This window comes from Labeo rohita, chromosome 22 (genome assembly GCF_022985175.1).
Source record: "Labeo rohita strain BAU-BD-2019 chromosome 22, IGBB_LRoh.1.0, whole genome shotgun sequence".
Lineage (NCBI taxonomy): Eukaryota > Metazoa > Chordata > Actinopteri > Cypriniformes > Cyprinidae > Labeo > Labeo rohita.
Genome location: NC_066890.1, coordinates 31,294,433 through 31,318,897, shown reverse-complemented (window position 1 = coordinate 31,318,897; position 24,465 = coordinate 31,294,433). Strand labels below are relative to the sequence as shown.

Sequence of the window (24,465 nt, the reverse complement as noted above, 5' to 3'; positions counted from 1 at the left end):
TTGCTGTTGTTATTAATAACAATAATCGTTATTATTGTCTCAAAAATAAATAATTTTTCAAATTTATTAACCAAATCTGCATTTAGATAGAAATGTTTTACAAGCATAACCCCCACATAATTTAGCATTAACTTATTTTTAACATTCACTACTACTACTATTATTATTATTATTATCATTATTATTATTATTATTACCTTGGGTAAATAAATCAATCAGTCATAATGTGTGTTGAAATCTCTCTTTAGTGAGATTGAGGAGCAGCCATATATATTAAATAAATATTACTAAACAATTCTTGTTTGCATACACTAATGTGTACAATTATAATAATAATAATAATAAATATTAGCTTGTTTTGTTTATTTGTATTTATGATTATTTTTGACTTTATTATTACTTAATAATAATAAAATAATAATAGTTATTATTGAATTTGAATACTAAATAAAATAAATGAATCAATAAAAAATAAATTAATTAAAAATATTATTAACATTGTAACATTAAATAAATAAAAATATAAATAATCGACCTGTGCATGGCAATATCTTTCATTTAAAAAATAAATAAATAAATAAATAAATAAATAAATAAATAAATAATCGACATGTGTATTGCAATTAACTAAAAATAGTAAAAATTCTTCTTCTTCTTCGTAATAATAATAATAATAATAATAAATAAATAATTGACTTGTGTATTGCAATCTCTCTGATTAATTAAAAAATATTAACATTTATTATTATTATTATTATTATTATAAATCCTGTGTATTGCAACCTCTCTTTAGCGAGTAGAGTGAGCGGTGGCCTTAAATATTAACAAACATTTTTTGTTTACATAAACTAATGTGTATAATAATAATAACATTAATAATAATATCAATTAATAATACTAAATAATATTAAATTTAATTAATATTTAATTATTATTGTTATTAATAATAATAATAAGAAGAAGAATAGTTATTTTTATAATTATTGAATAATAAATAAAGTAAATTGATCAATAACAAATTAATGAATTCAAAATGTATTATTATTATTATTATTATAAATAAATCCACCTGCGTTTTGCAATCTCCTATTAGTGGTGGCCTTAAACATTAATAAACATTTTTGTTTACATACACTAATGTGTATAATAATAATACTATTATTGAAATTAATAATATTAATTAAAAATGTTAAACACTATTAATTAGTTTATTTGTATGTATTACGTTATGTTTATTGTTATTATTACTGTTAATACTAATAATAATAATAATAATAATAATAATAATAATTATTATTATTGAATAATAAATAAAATAAATGGATCACTAATAAATTAATGAATTCCAAATGTATTATTAACGTTTTATTATAATTATTATTATTATTGTCTTAGGTAAATAAATGCATGTTAGAATTTTTAGCAAAAGTAATGGTAATATTGATTGGCAGGAACTAATGCAGGAGCTGGTTTTAAAACAATAAAAAGAAAGAAAAAAAAGACATCAAAAGATTGAAAATGATCTAAAATACTATCAAATAAATAATTCTTCAACTTGCCTTGCATCACCTTCCCCTGAAAAAACACAGACACCTACAGTAGCCGCGAATGTTGACTGCTACACTTCTTCATGAAACGCGTTTAATGGTTGCCATGGCAACCGAGACAAACCGCTAACGCAATAACGAATCCGCACAAGTGCTGCGTTTTCTCTGCAGAACCGCGGCCACTTTTCCAGTCCACCACTTTGAAAATTGCCCATGTTTGTCAGTGTTTTCCCCTCGCTCTTTCTTTCAGTTACTCAACCACAGGCCGAGACTGTCCCGCGGCGTCTAATTGCGTACAAGCGCAAGCAATGCGCGCGCCCACTGAGCTCAAGACAATCACGCGTCCACAAATCCAAAGCGTTAGCGACAAACTCGCCGAAAACGTGCGCGGCGGGAGCCAGTAGCCCCGAAGTAAATCTACATGTGCGTCATTTCCACCGAATAAGGACGGTGTGTTTGATTCACACTCTTAAGTGGGACCTCCAACGGTGTCTTTCATCCTCCGCCATCACGGACCGTGTTTGAGAAGAGGAATCACTGGATTAACAACCGAACAGGTGCGCTTATACGGTGGCAAACGCACGCGGGCCGTCCTAATGACATTCCCTTTCTGAAAGCGTATCGCATGAGATGCTCTCCCCCGGAAACCCCCCTGAGGTTCCCGCCATATTCACAGCGCCATGAATATTAACCAAGCCCAGGGTGTCTGAGCTCAATATCTGCTGTCTTCCTTCCTGTCTCTTGCTCAAACACACGCACATACATAACGATACTCTGAGTCCAGAGGCTTGACTACATTTCCTGCTCTCTGCTAGGTAATGGTGCATTTATTTAGCAAGACACGGGGATGAGTCCCCTTCAGATAAAAGTGGGGCAGCAGCTGCGTGACTTCTGCATGGCTACATATTTGAGTGTTGTAGAATTAAATTTAATTGAAGTATTTATGGAAATAGTATACTGAATTTATGCTGTACGTCCATAAACTAATTTTTGTGACAGATTTTAATCCCTTTGGACATAATGTATGTAGATTATGTTGGCATTTTATATTTTGAGAGAAAGAACAGGGCTCACAAGAACAAAGACGATCTTGTCGTCGAAGTGTGTCGGCGTTTATAAAAATATAAATAAATAAATATTAACTAATTATCACACTTTATCAAATTGAATTAATTATAAATAAATGAAAATCATTTTAATTTGCATTGCCCTTTGTCAGTGTTTTAATAAACAAATAAATAAATAAATAAGCTGAATTATCTACACTTTATCAAGTTGAATTAATTATAAATAAATAAATAAAAAATTGCATTGCCCTTTGTCAATGTTTTAACACTAAATAAATATGAACTAATTATCAAGTATTTATCAAACAGAATTAATTATAACTAAATAAAAATTGTTTTAATTTGCATTGCCCTTTGTGGGTGTTTTAACAATAAATAAACAAACTAATTATCAAGTATTTATCAAAGTGAATTAATTATAAATAAATAAAAATTGTTTTGATTTGCATTACCATTTGTCAGTGTTTTAACAATAAATAAATAAATAAATAAAATGATCAAATCTTTATTAAATTGAATTAATTATAAATAAATACGTTTTAATTTGCATTGCCTTTGTCAGTGTTTTAATTATAAATAAATAAATAAATAAAAAACTAGTACTCAAAACTATATCAAAACGAATTATTAAAAATAAATAAAAATCGTTTTAATTTGCATTACCCATTGTCAGTGTTTAACAATAAATAAATACATAAATAAGTAGATCAATAAATAAATTCTAAAATAAATTCAATAAATAAATTCTAAATAAATGAAAACATTTTAATTTGCATTGTCCTTTGTCAGTTTTAACAATAACTAAGTAAATAAATAAAACACATTATCAAAACTTTATCTAATTAAATTAATTATAAATAAATAAATAAAAGTCATTTAAATTTGCATTGTCCTTTGTCAGTGTTTTAACAATAAATAAATAAATAAATAAATAAGTAGATCAATAAATAAATATAAACTAATTATCAAAGCTTTATCAAATTGAATTATTAAAAATAAATAAAAATAGTTTTAATTTGCATTACCCTTTGTCAGTGTTTAACAATAAATAAATACATAAATATAAACAAATTATCAAAACTTTATCAAACTGAATTAATTCTATATAAATTAAAACATTTTAATTTGCATTGTCCTTTGTCAGTTTTAACAATAACTAAGTAAATAAAACAAATTATCAAAACTTTATCTAATTAAATTAATTATAAATAAATAAAAGTCATTTTAATTTGCATTGCCCTTTGTCAGTGTTTTAACAATAAATAAATAAATAAATAAGTAGATCAATAAATAAACATGAACTAATTATCAAGTATTTATCAAACTTAACTAATTATAGATAAATAAAAATCGTTTTAATTTGCATTACCTTTTGTCAGTGTTTTAACAATAAATGAATAAATAAATAAATATAATGATCAAATCTTTATTAAACTGAATTAATTATAAATAAATACATTTTAATTTGCATTGCCTTTGTCAGTGTTTTACCTATAAATAAATAAATAAAAACTAATAATCAAAACTTTATAAAACTGAATTAATTATAAATAAATAAAAACATTTTAATTTGCATTGCCCTTTGTCAGTGTTTTAACAATAACTATGTAAATAAATAAATAAATAAATAAATAATTATAAACTAATTATCAAAGCTTTATCAAATTAAATTAATTATAAATAAATAAAAAGTATGTGTTTGCATTGCTCTTTGTCAGTGTTTTAACAATAAATACACAAAACAAATGATCAAAACTCTAATTAAATTAATTATAAATAAATAAAAGTCGTTTTAATTTGCATTGCCCTTTGTCAGTGTTTTAACAGTAAATAAATAAGTAAATAAATAAATAAATATAAACTAATCATCAAAGCTTTATCAAACTGAATTACAAATAAATAAAAAAAAAGTTTTTATTTGCACTGCCCTATTTCAAGGTTTTGAAAATAAATAAATAAATAAATAAACAAATAAATATAAACTACTTATCAAATCCTTATCAAATTGATTTAATTATGAATAAAGAAAAGCATTTTAATTTGCATTGCCCTTTGTCAGTTTTTGTAACACTAAACTAAATAAATAATGTGAACTAATTATCAAAACTTTATCAAAGTAAATATAAATAAATTTAAAAAAAATCAATTTGCATTCCCCTTTGTCAGTGTTTTTACAACAAATAAATAAATAAATCTAATTATCAAAACTTCATCAAATTAAGTATGAATAAAAACAGTGTTTTAACACTAAACAAATAAACTAATTATCAAATCTTTGTCAAATTAAATTAATTATAAATCAATTATAAAAAACCCTTTCACATTCATGTTGCTCCGTGTCAGTGCTTTAATGCTAAATAAATAAATAAATATCACATTCTCTCTAAGAGCAAACAGCTTAGTGGCTTTCTAAAACAAAATGGATCCAAACTATGTGCTTTCACGCTTGTGTTGCCAATTTGAAAAACAACAGTTTGTTGTATTAGTATTTTATATTGAATTATGTATGAAAAAACAGCTTAACAGCTTCCAAACACAAAAAACAGAAACGATCTAAACCATGCACTTTCACGCTTACATTGCCTTGTGTTAAGGCTTTAAAATAAACAAATAAATAAATAAATAAATCTAATGTTAAATTTTCAACAAATTTTCAATCTCAAGGTAGTTCCTTAATAGTTATTACTTTCGTTTAAAATATACCACTTAGACTTTTTTTTTCATATACTGAACATAAACTAAATTAAATTAAATTAAAAATTTTGAGATCATTTCTGTGTTAAATTCAATGAAAATAAAGTAGAAATGCAAACTAACTAGCAGTCACTTGTAAGGTTGCAACATTACCCTGGTTGATAGATGAGGAGAGCTAGGATTATGCAAAAAAAAAATTTACGCTCATGCCAACAAAGTGTCCTTATTTACACCATGGGTGTCCCATGAGAGCGGTTTCAATGGAGAGGGAAGCTAAGAGGGCGAGGAAATCTTTATGCAGATTATGCGCAGCCTGTCTCGCTCACTGCAGCCAACGCTAAAAAAGAAAGGCGCGTGTGGTCCTCAAGCGCCAGACCCGACTCCAAGCAACTGGTGCAGATGGCAGCAAGCGGGTCAGGGACCAAGAGACTCCACGGCCCGGCCTGCAACTCTGCAAGTGCCCGATAAGAACCCGGAGTCGCCTGAAATCAGAAGACACTGGTCTGTGAAACAGTGCATGCAACGCGGCCTTGCCAAAAGTTCTGACTTGGGACCTGGTTTTGCACGGCGGACCGTGAAGTGTTTGCATCTACAAAAGGCTTTTGAGGGTGTAGGATTCAGTCTGCACAAGCTATGCGTCAGTAACTTCCTTTTTCATGGCACGTGAGCACGTATCACCGCCGCTGAGAGCCGTTGTAGGCATTAGAGTGAGTAATGACAAGTCTTTAGGTGGCAATGTGAGGAAATGAGGCTTTCTGCAGATGAAAGTGTTCCTTGCGCACTCTCTATTTACTGCAGATGGAAGCAGTGGAGGGCGGAATCCAGCCGAGGGGGATTTATCAGCGATGTCCAAAAAGGCTCATCAGTGTCTGGTCAGGGAAAGGTGCGCGACGGTAATTACCACAAGATGAAAGGACGAGAGAAAACCTGTTTAAAGAAATGGTTTCCCCAAAAATGAAAATTCTGGCATCATTTACTCACCTTGTTCCAAACCTGCATGACTTATTTTCTTCAGTGGAACACAAAATAAGAGTATATTGAACTTTTTGTGCATCTAATGAAAGTCAATGGGGTCCAAACAAAAACATTCAGTCAACATTGACTTTCATAGATAGACTGGCAGAACAACACAGATAGAGCGATAGACAGAACAAAAGATTCCAAAACGCTATAAATCCATTATAATTAATTAAATTAAAAAAATGTGTTTTCTTTACCAGGAAAGTGGCAAGATGAAAACCACTATTTTCTGTTTGAAACTTTCACATACACTGTAAAAAACAATTTGTTGAGTCAACTTAAAATAATTTGTAACCTGGCTGCCTTAAAATTTGAAGTTCAGTCAACTCAAAAAAAGTTTATTCAACTTAATGTTAAATCATATTAAGTGACAACTTAGATATTTGAGTTGAATCAACTTAAAATTTTAAGGCAGCTGGGTTACTTACCATCTGTTAAGTTTAGCAAACACAAATATCTAAGTTGTTACAACTTAACATTTCAAGTTGACTAAACTTATTTTAGTTGACTGAACTTAAAATTTTAAGGCAGCAGGGTAACAAATTATTTTAAGCTGACTCAACAACTTGTCTTTTTTATTTTTTACAGTGTAGCATCTTTAGGTTATAGTAATATTAAAAATTCAAATCCAGATTTTCATTTTCAAAGATTTATTATAAAAACTGATTATTTTTTCCCTCAAAATGCAATAAATCAATAATCCAAAAATGTGATAAAAAATGAGCCTTCCCATTATGAGGTGATATTTGACTCCTTAAAAGTGAATTAAAGGGGGATTTTGTTTTTACCTTTGTAATGGCATTTTTGTAACTTTATTAAAAGTGTGTTATTTTTCATGTCAATTTTTTAATAATATATATATTTGAAGCTTTTTAAAATTTCTAATTAAAACAACAGAATAAGAACAAGTAGAATAATAAGTTGACAATCAAATGAAATCAGTATTAACAAAATTAATTTGTAGTACAGAATGTACTACACAAATGTGGCTTGTAGGTGTATTTTCATTTGTTTAATGCGGCTCAGAGGTGGCATGAGTGCAATCAAATATATAAATTCATGTTGAGATTAATGTTTGAAATATAACATTTTGAATGCAGAAATATTAAATGATTTACATAACTGAATTTAACTGATTTAATTACTGAATCATATAATTCATTTGATTTGTTCGAACGGCTGATTCATTTAGGAATGGGAAACTGAATCATTGACTCAAGTTGTGGCTTGTTTCAAACTATTTTTGACGTTGAAATAGAGCAAAATCAGGCGATAGTGTAATGGTCAGACAATGTAAGTAACTTAATATTAACTTCTTGTTTACTTAACTGTTGTATTAAATCAATATCTAATTTACAAACACCTTTAAAAATCATTAAAAGCTGTCACTCGCCTTAGTTCATTGCGTTCTCACAAAGTTCTGTTATAATCAACAAAGCTCTCTATACTGCACAATCGATCTCTTATTTACAACCTCGCTACACTTTGTTTATGAAGTGTGATGAGTCGGCTGCCTCCCCCCTATTTATCATCATCATCCCGTCCAGTAATTGCCGCCCTTCACCAGGTGTGGGAGAGGAGGAGCGCCGAAACAACCAGGTCTGGTGGCGCGTGATGAAGCACACCTGACGTGAATAAAGCCTCATCACCACCGCTGTTGAAATGCTGAGCGTGCCTCTCCTCTGGAGATCGGTCTCGCTGGTGTCCTTGTGGGTCCAGGAAGGGAGGGCCGAGGGAGCCAGCGCCGCCGATAGACAAGCTGCCAGACCTGCAGTTCGGACGTGAACTGCACACGTGAGACGGCTGTGGGCCAGGATGCCGGGCCGATTTACCCACCCCAGGAAGTGCCGTGGCCAGAGTGGACGAAGCCGGTAAAGGAAGCCGCTGCCCCTCGTGCCGCAGACCTCGGCGGGGAGCGAGTGCGGCCGTCGGACTCCGCCCCTTACCTGGACCCTTCTATTCTAAACACTGCCCCTCCTTTACGGAACCCCTGCACGTCAAGGACACCAGATCCCCTATTTATTTTTGACACTTTTATTTCGCCCTTTGGACACTTGTTTATCTTATTGTTTAATAAAAGCCTCTCCGAAGCCTGACGTCACGCCCACTGTGTCTGTCTTTTTGCTCCTCCCGCCACAGAGGGGATTCATCAGATACGACTGTGATAACGTTGCAACTTAACGTTGCAAAAACACATAGAAACCTTATAAGCTCCTCTCAGCGGAAACACAAATATGCTGATCGGGTCAGTCGCACTGGTGCGCCTAAATATTTTTTTCATAGTCACATGCAGTGTTTTGTGTGTTTGTTGATCACAAACTACAAAGTAGTAGTCTTTACTGTTTACAATGCGTGGAATGGTGGTGCGCATTGAGCGGATTTATCACATTCTGCAGAGAACTGGAACTGGCATTTGTCGCAGTTTGAAAAAATAGGGAAAAAACATGACAGAATAACATGGCGAATATCACATTTTGTGTAAAATTAAAAATGGACCTTTGAGTACCGACCAGATACAATACTGATTTTGGCAGGAACTTTTCAATTTTAAAACTTTTAAAATGGCGTTTATTGCGTTTTGGAACCAAACTCTTCATATATATATATATATACGGAGAGAGAGAGAGAGAGAGAGAAATGTTTCAGAACAAGGGATTGACAGACTGAAAGACAAAAAGAACGAAGGATTAACAGACAGAACAAAGAATTGACAGACAGATCGACAGACAGAACAAAGGATTGACAGACTGAATGACAGTAAGAACAAAGGATTAACAGACAGAATGACAGACAGAAAAAAGGATTGACAGACAGAACGTCAAACAGAATAAAGGATTGACAGACAATGGACTGACAGAGAATGACAGACATATCGACAGACAGAACAAAGGATTAACAGACAGAACGACAGACAGATCAACAGACAGAACAAAGGTTCGACAGACAGAATAAAGTATTCACAGACAGAACGACAGAAAGCACAAAGGATTGATAAAATGACAGACACAACAAAGGATTGATAGAATGACAGACAGAACAATGGACTGATAGACAGAATGACAAAGCACAAAGGATTGACGGAATGACAGACACAACAAAGGATTGGCAGACAGATCAACAGGCAGAACAAAGGATGGACAGACAGAATGTCAGACAGAAAAAAGGACTGACAGACAGAGCAACAGAAAGAACAAAAGACTGAAAGACAGAATGACAGACATATCGACAGACAGAACAAAGGATTGACAGACAGAACGACAGAGAGATCAACAGACAGAACAAAGGATCGACAGACAGAACAAAGTATTGACAGACAGAACAATGGACTGACAGACAGAACGACAGAAAGCACAAAGGATTGACAGAATGACAGACACAACAAAGGACTGACAGACAGATCAACAGGCAGAACAAAGGATGGACAGACAGAATGTCAGACAGAAAAAAGGACTGACAGACAGAACAACAGAAAGAACAAAAGACTGAAAGGCAGAATGACAGACAGATTGACAGACAGAACAAGCCTGACAGACAGAATGAGAGAAAGCACAATAGAAAGATCGAGAAACATTCTTTGTTCCGAAAAAGAAATGAATGACATGAGGGTGAATAAATGAAGAAAGAATTGTCTTTTTAAACTCTTTCACCAGGGTACATGCTGTTCAACAAAGATTCCAAAATGGGGTTTCGCAGTAACGCCATAGAAGAACCATTTTTGGTTCCCCAAACCTTTCAGTGAAGAGTTTTTAAAATTTGTGCAATGGAAAGGTTCCATGGATGTTACAGGTTCTTAATGGAACCATCAAAACCAATAAAGAACCCTTAGTTTTAAAAGTGTAGGTTGCACAGGTTTGGTCTATTGTTGATGAAATGTTGATGAAATTCAGCTGGTTTTAGACATTTTGAGAACTGAAAAAGTTGTTACTGAGTCAACGAGGGCATTTGATTGACAAGCGTGCTCCCACGACTGAACAGATAAGAGTAGATGAATGCTGAGATTCAGGAGAGAATGACTCACCGTGTTCCAGGGTGAAGAGCAGACACACAGCCAGGAGAGACTGGAGCGCAGTCAAGCGGAGCTCCCCCAGCATCCTAAAGGAGAAACACAGAGAAAAAGAGAGAGAGCGATGAATTGATTATACATTTTGGTCATGTCAAAACTAATTATGATCAAACTACCAAAGACTGCAAATGCATTTTCACTCTTTTTTCAGTTTACCAAATAATCCATCAAATGGGTCACAATATTCAAAGCAGGTCTCTCAGATGTCTTTATATCCGGTCGAAGAAACATTTGTACTGAACTAAACCTGACTACGGCATCTCTGCCATTTGGGTGTTCTTTATTAAGCACAAAAAAAAAAACAGTTATCACTGCAGTTTTCAAGAACACAGCATTTTAACAGGATGTACACAGCAGTGAAGTCATTCACAACAACATGTGAGGTTGCTTTCATGAATCTTTTAAAGGCAAGGATTTTTGCTGTTGTTGTAATATAGTTACGGAGGGCTGGCTAAACAGATTAAATCTCAAGATAGAAAAACAGATCAAGATGGACAGAATGATAAACAGATAAATAGGACACTGGACAAATAGACTGGCAGAACAACAGACAGACTGATTAACAGAACAAATGATTGACAGCCAGAATAGCAGACAGGACAACAGACAGAATGAAAGACAGAACAAAGAATTGACATAGAATGACAGATGTATCAACAGACAGAAAAAGGGATTGACAGACAGAACGACAAACAGATCGACAGACAGAATGACAGACAGATCAAAGGATTGACAGACAGAACGACAAATAGATAGACAGAATGACACAACAGACAGAACGACAGACAGAACAATGGGATGACAGAAAGAATGACAGACAAAACAACAAACAGATTAATGGACAGAATGATAGACAGAACAAAGAATTGACAGACACAACGGCAGACAGATTGACCGACAGGACAAACAGATTGACAGACAGAACAAAGGACTGACAGACAGAACAGCAGACAGATTGACAAACAGAACAAAGGGTTTACAGAAAGAATGATAGACAAAATGACAAACAGATCAACGGAAAGAATGACAGACAGAATAAATGATTGACAGACACAATGGAAGACAGAATGACAGACAAATGATTGACAGACACAACGGCAGACAGACTGACAGACAGAACGACAGACAGAACAAAGGGTTGACAGAGAGAATGACAGACAAAACGACAAACAGATTGACAGACAGAATGACAGACAGAACAAAGAATTGACAGACAGGACAAACACATTAACAGATAGAACAAAGGACTGACAGAAACAACAGACAGATCGATAAACAGAGCAAAGGACTGACAGACAGGACAGACAGAGAACGACAGACAGAACAAAAGATCAACAGACAAAATTACAGACAGATCAACAAAAAGAACAAAGGATTGACAGACAGAATGATACAATGACAGACAAAGCGAGAAACAGAATGACAGACAGAACAAAGGATTGACAGACAGAATGATACAATGACAAAGTGACAAACAGAATGACAGACAGAACAAAGGATTGACAGACAGAATGACACAATGACAGACAAAGCGGCAAACAGCGACAGACAGAATAAAGGATTGACAGACAGAACGACAAACAGATCGATGGACAGAATGATAGACAGAACAAAGGATTGGCAGACACAACGACAGACAGATCGACAGACAGAACAAACAATTGACTGAAAGGACAAACAGATCGCCAGACAGAAGGCTGACAGAAAGAACGACAGACAGAATGACAAAACAGATTGATGGACAGAAGGACAGACAACAAAGTTTTGACAGACACAACGACAGACAGATTAACAGACAGAAAAAAAGACTGACAGACAGATCGAAAAACAGAACAAAGGACTGACAGACAGAAAAACAGACAGATTGACAGACAGAGAGCGACAGACAGAACAACAGGCAGATTAACAGACAGAACAAAAGATCAACAGATAAAATGACAGACTGAACAACAGACAGATCAACAGACAGAACAAAGGATTGACAGACAGAATGAGAAACAGAACAAAGGACTGACAGAACAACAGACAAAGCGACAAACAGAACTATAGATGGAACAAAGGACTGGCAGACAGAACAACTGACAGAATGAGAGACAGAACAAATGATTGACAGACAGAATGACAGACAGAACAGCAGACAGAGTGACAGAATGACAGAACAAAGGCTTGACAGACAGAAAAACAGAAAAAAAGATTGACAGACAGAACAACAAAAAGATTGTTAGACAGAACAAAAGACGGATAGATAGACAGACCAGTAAACAGACAGGTAGAACAACAGATACAGACAAAAAAATGACAGAGATGGATGGACAGAACAAAAGATAGACTGATGGACAAAACAGCAGACAGACAGATAGACTAAAGAACAGATAGACAGAATGACAGACAAAATAAACAATCATTAGATAAAAACGACAGACAAATACACAGAATAACAGATAGAGGAAGAACAACAGATAGACACAACAACTGACTTATAAAACAACAGACAGACAGACAGAAAGTCATATGGACAAATAAACAGAATGGCAGATATAACAATATAAGATTACACAACAGGGAGACAGACAGAAAGACAGTTAGAGAAATTAGACAGAATGACAGAAATATAGACAGAAGGACAGATAGATAGACAGAAAGACAGATCTCCCTCACTACTTGAGTTTCCATAGTGAATGTTATGAATAATATATTCTGAAATGTAATGACCTCAGATTTTCTCTGAAAAGAAAATAGATGCACATAGTTAAAATATTCAACAAAACAGGGCTAGACATGACAAATAACTACCTTTCAATAAAGAAAGGCTGTTATAACCCACATTAATTACACAAATCCCTCAACATTTAACATTTTTTTTAGGTCCACCAAGTGTATAAATGCTTGACAGGCCCATTCGACATTATTACAGGGAGAAAGTCCTTAGTACAAACCAAGTGTGAGAGAGACAAAGAGGCGCCAGTAAATAATAGATGCTGCGGATTGGACTCGCTGTGGCCAAGGGCGAAACACAAGCCGCTGTCTGAGAGATTGGACACGGATAACCAGTGTACGTTACAGCGGGCCGCTCACCTGCTCCGAGTCAAAGACGAGCGCAAGGACAAATAGAGAGATGAGCTGTCCGGTGCGTTAAAACGAATGAGACAGTCGGTTCATTTGCGACCGCGCAGTCGATTAATCGCTCGAAATTAATTTGATCTCATCTGATGGGTTAAATGGACAGCGTGTCAATTCAATCAAAGCTGGACCGTGCTTCCTGCATTGTTCTTCTCGATTCCCAACAGGTTGAGTGTCTATTTTACATTTCTATCCATGTGACCTCCACAAACTTCCATCTCAGCTGGGAATCATGAGAGTCTATCTGGTAATTGTATCTGCAGGTTGGAGCCGTGCAGTTTTTCACTGGCTGTCACAGGCAGGTGACAGATGACAAGCCGAAAACCTCCTACATGTAGGTAGGCGAGTGAAAAACGCGAACACAAACAAACACTAAGACAAACCCACACACATACTAAAAGAACCGATACTCTGACAAAAGGAAACCAACATGCTTGCAGACAAAGGATCTGGTGGAAGGTTTTGGCGTATAAAAGCGTACAAACACATCGAGTCCTTTACAGCTCAGTCCATGAATCTGTTTGTATCATCAAAGATTTTCTTTCTCGAAGGTTTCTCAGGAAACAAAAAGGCACGGTTTTAAAAGCTGCCCACTTCGTCTTCGCTGTGGGAAGGCGATTGTGCGCTGGCATGTGCTAATCCTGCTGTTGTCTTGCCCAGCCTGGGCTCTCTGATCCTGGCAAAACATCATGCCAGACCTCTGTAGACTCCCACAGCCTCCGGCCTCCGTCAACTCATCCAGAGTCTTGTTAGGGCTAAAGCAGGCATCAATACTGATCATAATACCTGGGGTTTATCCATGTGAGGAGATGTGAAAAATTGCTTTATGTTATAAACAGTTTTCACCTGGTGGACATTAAGCAAGCCAAAAGAGTTACACTGACGAGAGAGAGTAAAAAATGATATGAAATCTGAATAAATATTCATAAATCCTGAATATAAAGTTACAATTCTGAATAAACACACGTAAATTATGAATATATAGATATACATATACATTTGAAAAAATATAGGCCAATTTATCAGCTTTGGCAATACTCTGGTTCACAAATATATACACGCACGCATGATTTATTCATAATTTGTATTTATATATTCAGGTTTGTATCCATATAATGAGATATAAATATATATTCATTTATTCTTTTATATACTTATTATTTACATAACTTCATATGTAGGATTTATACATATAAATGTATAAATAATTTTAAATAATTGTTTACTGTATGTTCATTCATAAAAATAATATTTACATTAAGGAAAAATAACTCGATATGTTTTTAGGTTTTTAGTGTTGTTTTATGGACAGAAGGATATCAGCTCAAGATGATACGCACAAAAAAACAGCTAAACAAATCTAATTATCATAAGGACATATAATAATAATAATAGATAGATAGATAGATAGATAGACAGACAGAGAGATAGAGAGATAGATAGGTCAGTAAAATAAATAAATAATAAAAAAATAAATAGAAATTAAATATAAAACTGTAAATATAAAATAAAAATACATGCAAACAAAGAAGTAATAAAAATCAGGAATACACAAAACATAAATATAAAATATAAAACAAATGGAAAAAGCAATAAATACATAAATTCAAAATGAATACATAAATTACAAAAAAAGTCAGCATAATAATAAATAAAAAAATAAATATGTGTTTAAAATACATGTATGAGTTCTTTTAAGTTTTTTAAAAATATTTAATATAAAAATTTAAATATAAATAAAAATAAACACAAACAAAATAGTAATAAAAATAGATAATATAAAAAACATAAATATACAATAAATGAAAAAGCAAATAAAAATATAAAACAAATGGAAAAAGCAATAAATACATAAATACAAAATAAATACATAAATACTTTAAAAAAGCAATTACAAAAATAAAAAAAAATCTAAAGTCAGCATAACTAACTAAATAAATAAATATGCAAATAAATATGTAAAATACATGTATGAGTTTTTTAAATATTTAATATAAAAATGTAAATATTAAAAAATGCAAACAAAAACAGTAATAAAATAGATAATATACAAAACATACATATAAAATAAATGGAAAAAACAATAAATACATGAAAACAAAATTAATACATAAATACATAAATAAAGTCAGCATAATCAAAAGTCAGCATAAAAATAAAAAAATAAATAAATATGTGTGTAAAATACATGTATGAGTTCTTTTAATATAAAAATGTAAATATAAAATAAAAATAACTATAACAAAAAATATAAAAAAGCATAAATATACAATAAATCAAAAAGCAAATAAAATATTAAATAACTGGAAAAATGAATAAATAAATACAAAAATACAGACAGCATAATCAAAAGTCTGCATAATCTTTGCAGTTCTAAGATCCTCTGATTACTAAGGTGTTTTTCTCTGAAAAAAAGAAAAGAAAAAAATGAGAAGTGGGACACTTATGAAAAATCTTTTACTTTCCATGTATTATCACTGGAGAAACAAATGAGCATGTTCTTTGATTTTTTTTTCCTTATGGGCAGAAATTCAAAGAGAGCAGTCACAAAACATCTTAATGCATCCGTCATCGGCAGCCTTGCCACTGTGAGTTATTGGACACAGTCATGAATCAAACTAAAGTGTTGCTTCCTCAAAACGTACACAAACACGCCACACTTCAATACAACACACTGCTTGCACAGGAGATATGAGCATCCTTTTTTTCCCCTATGGTAAGACATAACAGAATTTCCTGTAAATGTCTTTTACATGCTACAAAGCGTGTCTTTTATCGGCTTCCCCGGAACGTTTATTGTATCTTTTCGTTTTGTCTCTACAAATCGTGGCGTTTCTCCAAGACAATTCACGAGCGGGTTAAAAGCTCACGTCTAAACCCACAGATCTCCATTTGTGATGCAAGACAAACACATTGTGCCTTGAGGGAAACCATAAATGCACCAAACAAACAAATAAATGAATCACAGCCATTCATTTCTGTGCGTTTGTGTGCAACAGAAAAGAGCAAAAGAAAAGAAAAAAGAGAATGTGCACCGCAATATCTGAATTCTGTCTATTATTGTATGGCGGGTCAGCCTGTCGCCGTTAGCAACGACACCGGTGTCAACACAGACAGGAAGTGTCAATCACTCTGGGGAGTGACCTGATCCTGAAGGTTGAGAAGAAAAGAGAAGAACAAAAGGACAACAAATCAAAACAACAACAGACCGGCATTCATTTTCATGCCATTGCGGACTGATGAAGGCTCTAAAATCTCAGTAGCCTCCTGTAGAAACTAGGTCTTCCCAGATTAATGTGGTCAAGCTGTTTTTCAGCTCTAACTAAAATGGTTTACCATGTTAAAAACAGGTACGTGAATTGCTAGTGCGCTTGGACAACTATCCTGACCAGCTAGATAGATATTGATCAGATCAGATAGAAGGACAGATCCATAGAATGACAAACACAACAAAGAACAGAACTGGTGATAAATTGATAAGTGGAATGACAGATAGAACAACACAAAGAACACAAGAATGAACAAGTGAAAGACAGGTAGTGATAGAATGAACAAGCAAATGATAGAACAAACAAACAATTTATAGAACAAACAAGCGAAAAATAGAACAAAAAAGTGAAAGACAGAACAAACAAGCGAAAAATAGAACAAACAAGTGAAAGATAGAATGAGAGATAGAACAAACAAATGATAGAACAAACAAGTGAAAAATAGAACAAACAAGTAAAAGATTGAATGAGAGATAGAACAAACAAATGATAGAACAAACAAGCGAAAAATAGAACAAACAAGTGAAAGATAGAATGAGAGATAGAACAAACAAATGATAGAACAAACAAGTGAAAAATAGAACAAACAAGTGAAAGATAGAATGAGAAATAGAACAAACAAATGATAGAACAAACAAGTGAAAAATAGAACAAACAAGTAAAAGATTGAATGAGAGATAGAACAAACAAATGATAGAACAAACAAGTGAAAGATAGAATGAGAAATAGAACAAACAAATGATAGAACAAACAAGTGAAAAATAGAACAAACAAGTGAAAGATAGAATGAACAAACAAATGAAAACAAACAAGTAAAAAGAACAAACAAGTGAAAGATAGAATGAGAAAAACAAATGATAGAACAAACAAGTGAAAAATAGAACAAACAAGTGAAAGATAGAATGAGAGAAGAAGAACAAACAAATGATAGAACAAACAAGTGAAAAATAGAACAAACAAGTGAAAGATAGAATGAGAAATAGAACAAACAAATGATAGAACAAACAAGTGAAAAATAGAACAAACAAGTGAAAGATAGAATGAGAGACAGAACAAACAAATGATAGAACAAACAAGTGAAAAATAGAACAAACAAGTGAAAGATAGAATGAGAGACAGAACAAACAAATGATAGAACAAACAAGTGAAAAATAGAACAAACAAGTGAAAGATAGAATGAGAGACAGAACAAACAAATGATAGAACAAACAAGTGAAAAATAGAACAAACAAGTGAAAGATAGAATGAGAAATAGAACAAACAAATGATAGAACAAACAAGTGAAAAATAGAACAAACAAGTAAAAGATTGAATGAGAGACAGAACAAACAAATGATAGAACAAACAAGAATGAAAAATAGAACAAACAAATAGAACAAACAAATGATAGAACAAACAAGTGAAAAATAGAACAAACAAGTAAAAGATTGAATGAGAGATAGAACAAACAAATGATAATAACAAACAAGTGAAAGATAGAATGAGAAACAGAACAAACAAATGATAGAACAAACAAGTGAAAAATAGAACAAACAAGTGAAAGATAGAATGAGAGACAGAACAAACAAATGATAGAACAAACAAGTGAAAAATAGAACAAACAAGTGAAAGATAGAATGAGAGACAGAACAAACAAATGATAGAACAAACAAGTGAAAAATAGAACAAACAAGTGAAAGATAGAATGAGAAATAGAACAAACAAATGATAGAACAAACAAGTGAAAAATAGAACAAACAAGTAAAAGATTGAATGAGAGATAGAACAAACAAATGATAGAACAAACAAGTGAAAGATAGAATGAGAAATAGAACAAACAAATGATAGAACAAACAAGTGAAAAATAGAACAAACAAGTAAAAGATTGAATGAGAGATAGAACAAACAAATGATAGAACAAACAAGTGAAAGATAGAATGAGAAATAGAACAAACAAATGATAGAACAAACAAGTGAAAAATAGAACAAACAAGTGAAAGATAGAATGAGAAATAGAACAAACAAATGATAGAACAAACAAGTGAAAAATAGAACAAACAAGTAAAAGATTGAATGAGAGATAGAACAAACAAATGATAGAACAAACAAGTGAAAGATAGAATGAGAAATAGAACAAACAAATGATAGAACAAACAAGTGAAAAATAGAACAAACAAGTAAAAGATTGAATGAGAGATAGAACAAACAAATGATAGAACAAACAAGTGAAAGATAGAATGAGAAATAGAACAAACAAATGATAGAACAAACAAGTGAAAAATAGAACAAACAAGTGAAAGATAGAATGAGAAATAGAACAAACAAATGATAGAACAAACAAGTGAAAAATAGAACAAACAAGTAAAAGATTGAATGAGAGATAGAACAAACAAATGATAGAACAAACAAGTGAAAAATAGAACAAACAAGTGAAAGATAGAATGAGAAATAGAACAAACAAATGATAGAACAAACAAGTGAAAAATAGAACAAACAAGTGAAAGATAGAATGAGAGATAGAACAAACAAATGATAGAACAAACAAGTGAAAAATAGAACAAACAAGTGAAAGATAGAATGAGAAATAGAACAAACAAATGATAGAACAAACAAGTGAAAAATAGAACAAACAAGTAAAAGATTGAATGAGAGATAGAACAAACAAATGATAGAACAAACAAGCGAAAAATAGACAGAATGATAGAACAAACAAATAATAGAACAAACAAGCGAAAAATAGACAGAATGATAGAACAAACAAATGATAGAACAAACAAGTGAAAAATAGAACAAACAAGTGAAAGATAGAATGAGAAATAGAACAAACAAATGATAGAACAAACAAGCGAAAAATAGACAGAATGATAGAACAAACAAATAATAGAACAAACAAGCGAAAAATAGACAGAATGATAGAACAAACAAATGATAGAACAAACAAGTGAAAAATAGAACAAACAAGTGAAAGATAGAATGAGAAATAGAACAAACAAATGATAGAACAAACAAGTGAAAAATAGAACAAACAAGTAAAAGATTGAATGAGAGATAGAACAAACAAATGATAGAACAAACAAGCGAAAAATAGACAGAATGATAGAACAAACAAATAATAGAACAAACAAGTGAAAAATAGAACAAACAGGCAAAAAATAGACAGAATGATAGAACAAACAAATGACAGAACAAACAAGCGAAAAATAGAACAAACAAGTAAAAGATTGATTGAGAGATAGAACAAACAAATGATAGAACAAACAAGCGAAAAATAGACAGAATGATAGAACAAACAAATGATAGAACAAACAAGTGAAAAATAGACAGAATGATAGAACAAACAAATGATAGAACAAACAAGCGAAAAATAGAACAAACAGGCAAAAAATAGACAGAATGATAGAACAAACAAATGACAGAACAAACAAGCGAAAAATAGAACAAACAAGTGAGACAGAATGAGAGATAGAACAAACAAATGACAGAACAAACAAGCGAAAAATAGAACAAACAAGTGAGACAGAATGAGAGATAGAACAAACAAATGACAGAACAAACAAGCGAAAAATAGAACAAACAAGTGAGACAGAATGAGAGATAGAACAAACAAATGATAGAACAAGTGAAAGATAGATAGAATGAGAGATAGAACAAACAAATGATAGAACAAGCGAAAAATAGACAGAATGATAGAACAAACAAATGATAGAACAAACAAGCGAAAAATAGAACAAACAGGCAAAAAATAGACAGAATGATAGAACAAACAAATGACAGAACAAACAAGCGAAAAATAGAACAAACAAGTGAGACAGAATGAGAGATAGAACAAACAAATGATAGAACAAGTGAAAGATAGATAGAATGAGAGATAGAACAAACAAATGATAGAACAAACAAGCGAAAAATAGACAGAATGATAGAACAAACAAATAATAGAACAAACAAGTGAAAAATAGAACAAACAAGTGAAAGATAGATAGAATGAGAGATAGAACAAACAAGCATCCTGACCAATCTATCCCGACCAGCTAGATAGATATTGATCAGATCAGATAGAACAACAGATCAATAGAATGACAAACACAACAAAGAACAGAACGGGTGATAAATCAGTAAGTGGAATGACAGAAAGAACAACATAAAGAACACAAGAATGATAGACAGAATGGCTGATCGTACAAGCAAATGAATAAAAAACACAATTGATTGTTAAAAAATAAAATTAATATAAAAAATGCATAGCATGATATAAAGATTTACAGACCGATTTATAGAACTATCGATAGACAGAATGATACAAATGAACAAACAAATTAGAGAGACAAACACAGATAGATTAATAGAATAAAACAGAATAAAAGAACAATTTAACAATATATCAACAGAACGATAGACAGAATGAGTGAAATAATGGTAGCTATAACTATCGAACAAAAAATTCATTGAACAAAAGAACAACAGAACACAATAAAAGGTAGAACAAAAGAGTAGTAGGCAGTATGATACAAACAATACACAGAATGAATGCACAAATGACAGAATAATGTATAAATGATAGAATGAACAAGAAAATGATAGAGAGATCGATAGAATGTCAAGTGAACAAGTGAAAGAATGATAGATGGAATGACAGACAGAACAAACAAGCAAAAATGAGACAGAATGAACCAGTGATAGACAGAATGACATAGACAGAACTAACAAGCGCAAGATGGATAGGGCAACAGATAGAACGAACAAGCAAAAGATAGGTAGAATGACAGAGAGAACGAACAGGAGAATGATAGATAGAACAGACAAGCGAAAAATAGAGTGAAAGAATGAACAAGCAAAAATTTGATAGAATGATAGATAGAACAAACAAGAGAATGATAGACAGAGCAATAGATAGAACGAACAAGCAAAAGATAGATAGAATGATAGATAACAAGAGAAAGATAGAGTGATAGAACAAACAAGCGAAAGATGGACAAACAAGCAAATAATAGAACAAACAAGTGAAAGATAGAACAAACAAGCAAAAGATAGATAGAACAAACAGGCGAAAGTGAATGATAGAACAAAAAGCAAATGGTAGATAGAATGAAAAAGCGAAAGATAAACAGAGCAAACAAGATGAAGAGATAAAACGATAGGTAGAACAAACAAGCGAAAGATAGAAAACGATAGAACGAACAACCGAAAGGTAAAACAACAGATAAAACGAAGAGACGAAGGGCAGATAGAACAACAGAACAAGTGAAAGATAGATACGACGATAGAACGAACAAGTGAAAGAGACAGAACGATAAGTAGAATGAACAAGCAAAAGATAGACAGAATGAACAAGTGAAAGACAGGTAGTGATAGAATGAACAAGCAAATGATAGAACAAACAAACAAATTATAGAACAAACAAGCGAAAAAAAGATAGAACAAAAAAGTGAAAGACAGATAGAACAAACAAGTGAAAGATAAATAGAATGATAGACAGAACAAACAAGTAAAATATAGATAGAACAAACAAGTGAACGACAGATGAAACAAAGAGACGAAAGGTACAGAACAAGCGAAAGATAGAATGATAGAACAAACAAGTGAAAGAGATAGAATGATAGACAGAATGAACAAGCGAAAGATAGACAGAATGAACAAGTGAAAGATAGATAGAATGACAGAACAAACAAGCGAGAGATCGAACAATATATAGAACAAACAAGTGAAAGATAGACAATGATAGAATGAACAAGCAAATGATAGAACAAACAAGTGAAAAATAGAATGATAGAACAAACAACAAATGATAAAACAAATAAGAAAAAAATAATGATAGAATGAACAAGTGAAACAGATAGAATGATAGAACAAACAAGCGAAAGACAGATAGAATTATAGAATGAACAAGCAAAAGATATACAGAATAAACAATGAAAGATAGATAGAATGATAGAACAAGCGAAAGATCGAACGATATATAGAACAAACAAGCGAAAGATAGAACAATGCAAAAACAATAGAATCAATGAGCTAGCAAATGATAGCGAGAACAATAGAACAATACATAAAACGAACAATCAAACGACAAAATGAACAAACAATAGACAGAATGAATGAGTGAGAGATTAAAACAAAAGACAGAATGTCATTACGTTAAAGACTGTTACAAGTTAGAATGTTTGAACGAAAAATAGGTAGAACAAGCTGCGAATTATAGATAAACCGAAAAAACGTGTAAATGATAGATAGATAGAAAGATAGATAGATAGATAGATATAGATGACAATGAATGAGCAAGCGAGAGAGAACGATAGAACGTCAGAACACACAAAAGATAGATAGATAGACCAAGTGAGCAAACGACAGAACAAAAGAACAATACATAAAACAAACAACAGACAGAATGAATAAGTGAGAGAAACGGATAGAATGATAGAATATCAACAGGACAACCAAAAGATAAATGGAACAAACGATAAGTACGTAGAACAAGCAGCAAATAATAGACAAACCAAACAAATATGCAAAGATAGATTTGTGAAATTTTGTTCAGCTATTCTTTTCAATAGTCAGCTTTTAACTATTTTTGAGTTTTTCAGATCATCAGTTATCAAAGCTCGGTAAATATTGGCCACAGACATAAATTTCAGACTTTAAATTTCACCAAGCTGATTACTCACTAAAAATTATGTTATGATCATTGATGATGTTATTTTGATGTAAACAAAGTGGACTTTCCACAATTATTCTTCCCATTTAACGCCATTATATTGTTCATTCAGACTGATTCACAAATGTGAAACGCGCTCAAACAAAAGAGGCGGGATTTATTGCACGAACCAATCACAGCCAAACATAACCAGTCATATCCAATCATACTGCAATGGAGGCATTGCCTCCTCTCACATGACTTTCCCCCATTCATTCTCAATAACCCCCATAACTCACCACATGCTTAAGCGGTCTGTTAAAACTCAATGGGCTCAGGTGCTGGTGTTGCTGTTGGAGAATGTTTCTTTAGAAAAACAAGTGATTTATACACTTTTCAACATTATATTTTGTAATATTGGCATTGTTTTATTTTTGTACTACACATTTTGCTTCTGATCCAATATTTTGCGGAGACACTGCCTCCATTGTTTTCTCAGAGAAAACAAATTTCACGAGAAATTTGGAATTAGATTCTAAGAACCTCTTTACCAAGGTTAAAAAGTACAGTCAGCGACTCTAATTTACATATTCAAAAGAACAAATCTGAATACGAACCAGTCTGCCATTTGGAACATATACAGTGGCATGCAGAAGTTGGATACTGATGCGGAGGTTTCTGCCATCTGGGACGAGACTCCTTCTGCAGACGCATTCAGACTAGTCACTCAAGCACACCATATGGTCTGACGCACAACACCAGGGATATTCCACTCCCTGACCAGTGGAATGAATATTTAAGATGTTTGCGCACATAATTGGCAACTTAGTCAAAATTTGATTCAAGTGGATTGAAATATAGCAGCCTGCATCCCACCTCATTACTGGACTTTTCCAGCATGTGAACATGCAGGTGCGTCCTGCATTCGCCTGGCAGCCTGTCGCGTGTTTATATATGTGTGTTCTCTTTTACTGACATGAAAGATGCAATTAAGCAGGAGACGGGCAGAGAGGCGGTCGACACATTAACACTGCACTAGCGCACGGATGCTGTCATCCACAGACACGAACTCAAGTGGTTT

The 24,465-nt window shown here is 32.6% G+C and overlaps 1 protein-coding gene across 3 annotated transcripts in view; it reads right to left on the bottom strand.

The window, feature by feature from the left end:
• Positions 1-24,465, bottom strand: part of ncanb (neurocan b) — a 212,692-nt gene that overhangs the window by 142,361 nt on the left and 45,866 nt on the right. For 2 of the 3 annotated variants that reach the window (XM_051095274.1, XM_051095275.1), the window contains exon 2: positions 10,347-10,420. In XM_051095274.1, coding sequence (XP_050951231.1) covers positions 10,347-10,419 — 73 coding nt within the window. In that variant the 5' untranslated portion in view covers position 10,420. Of the gene's footprint in view, positions 1-10,346; positions 10,421-10,547; positions 10,581-24,465 lie in introns of those variants that run through there. The other variant, XM_051095276.1, reaches the window with a different exon arrangement.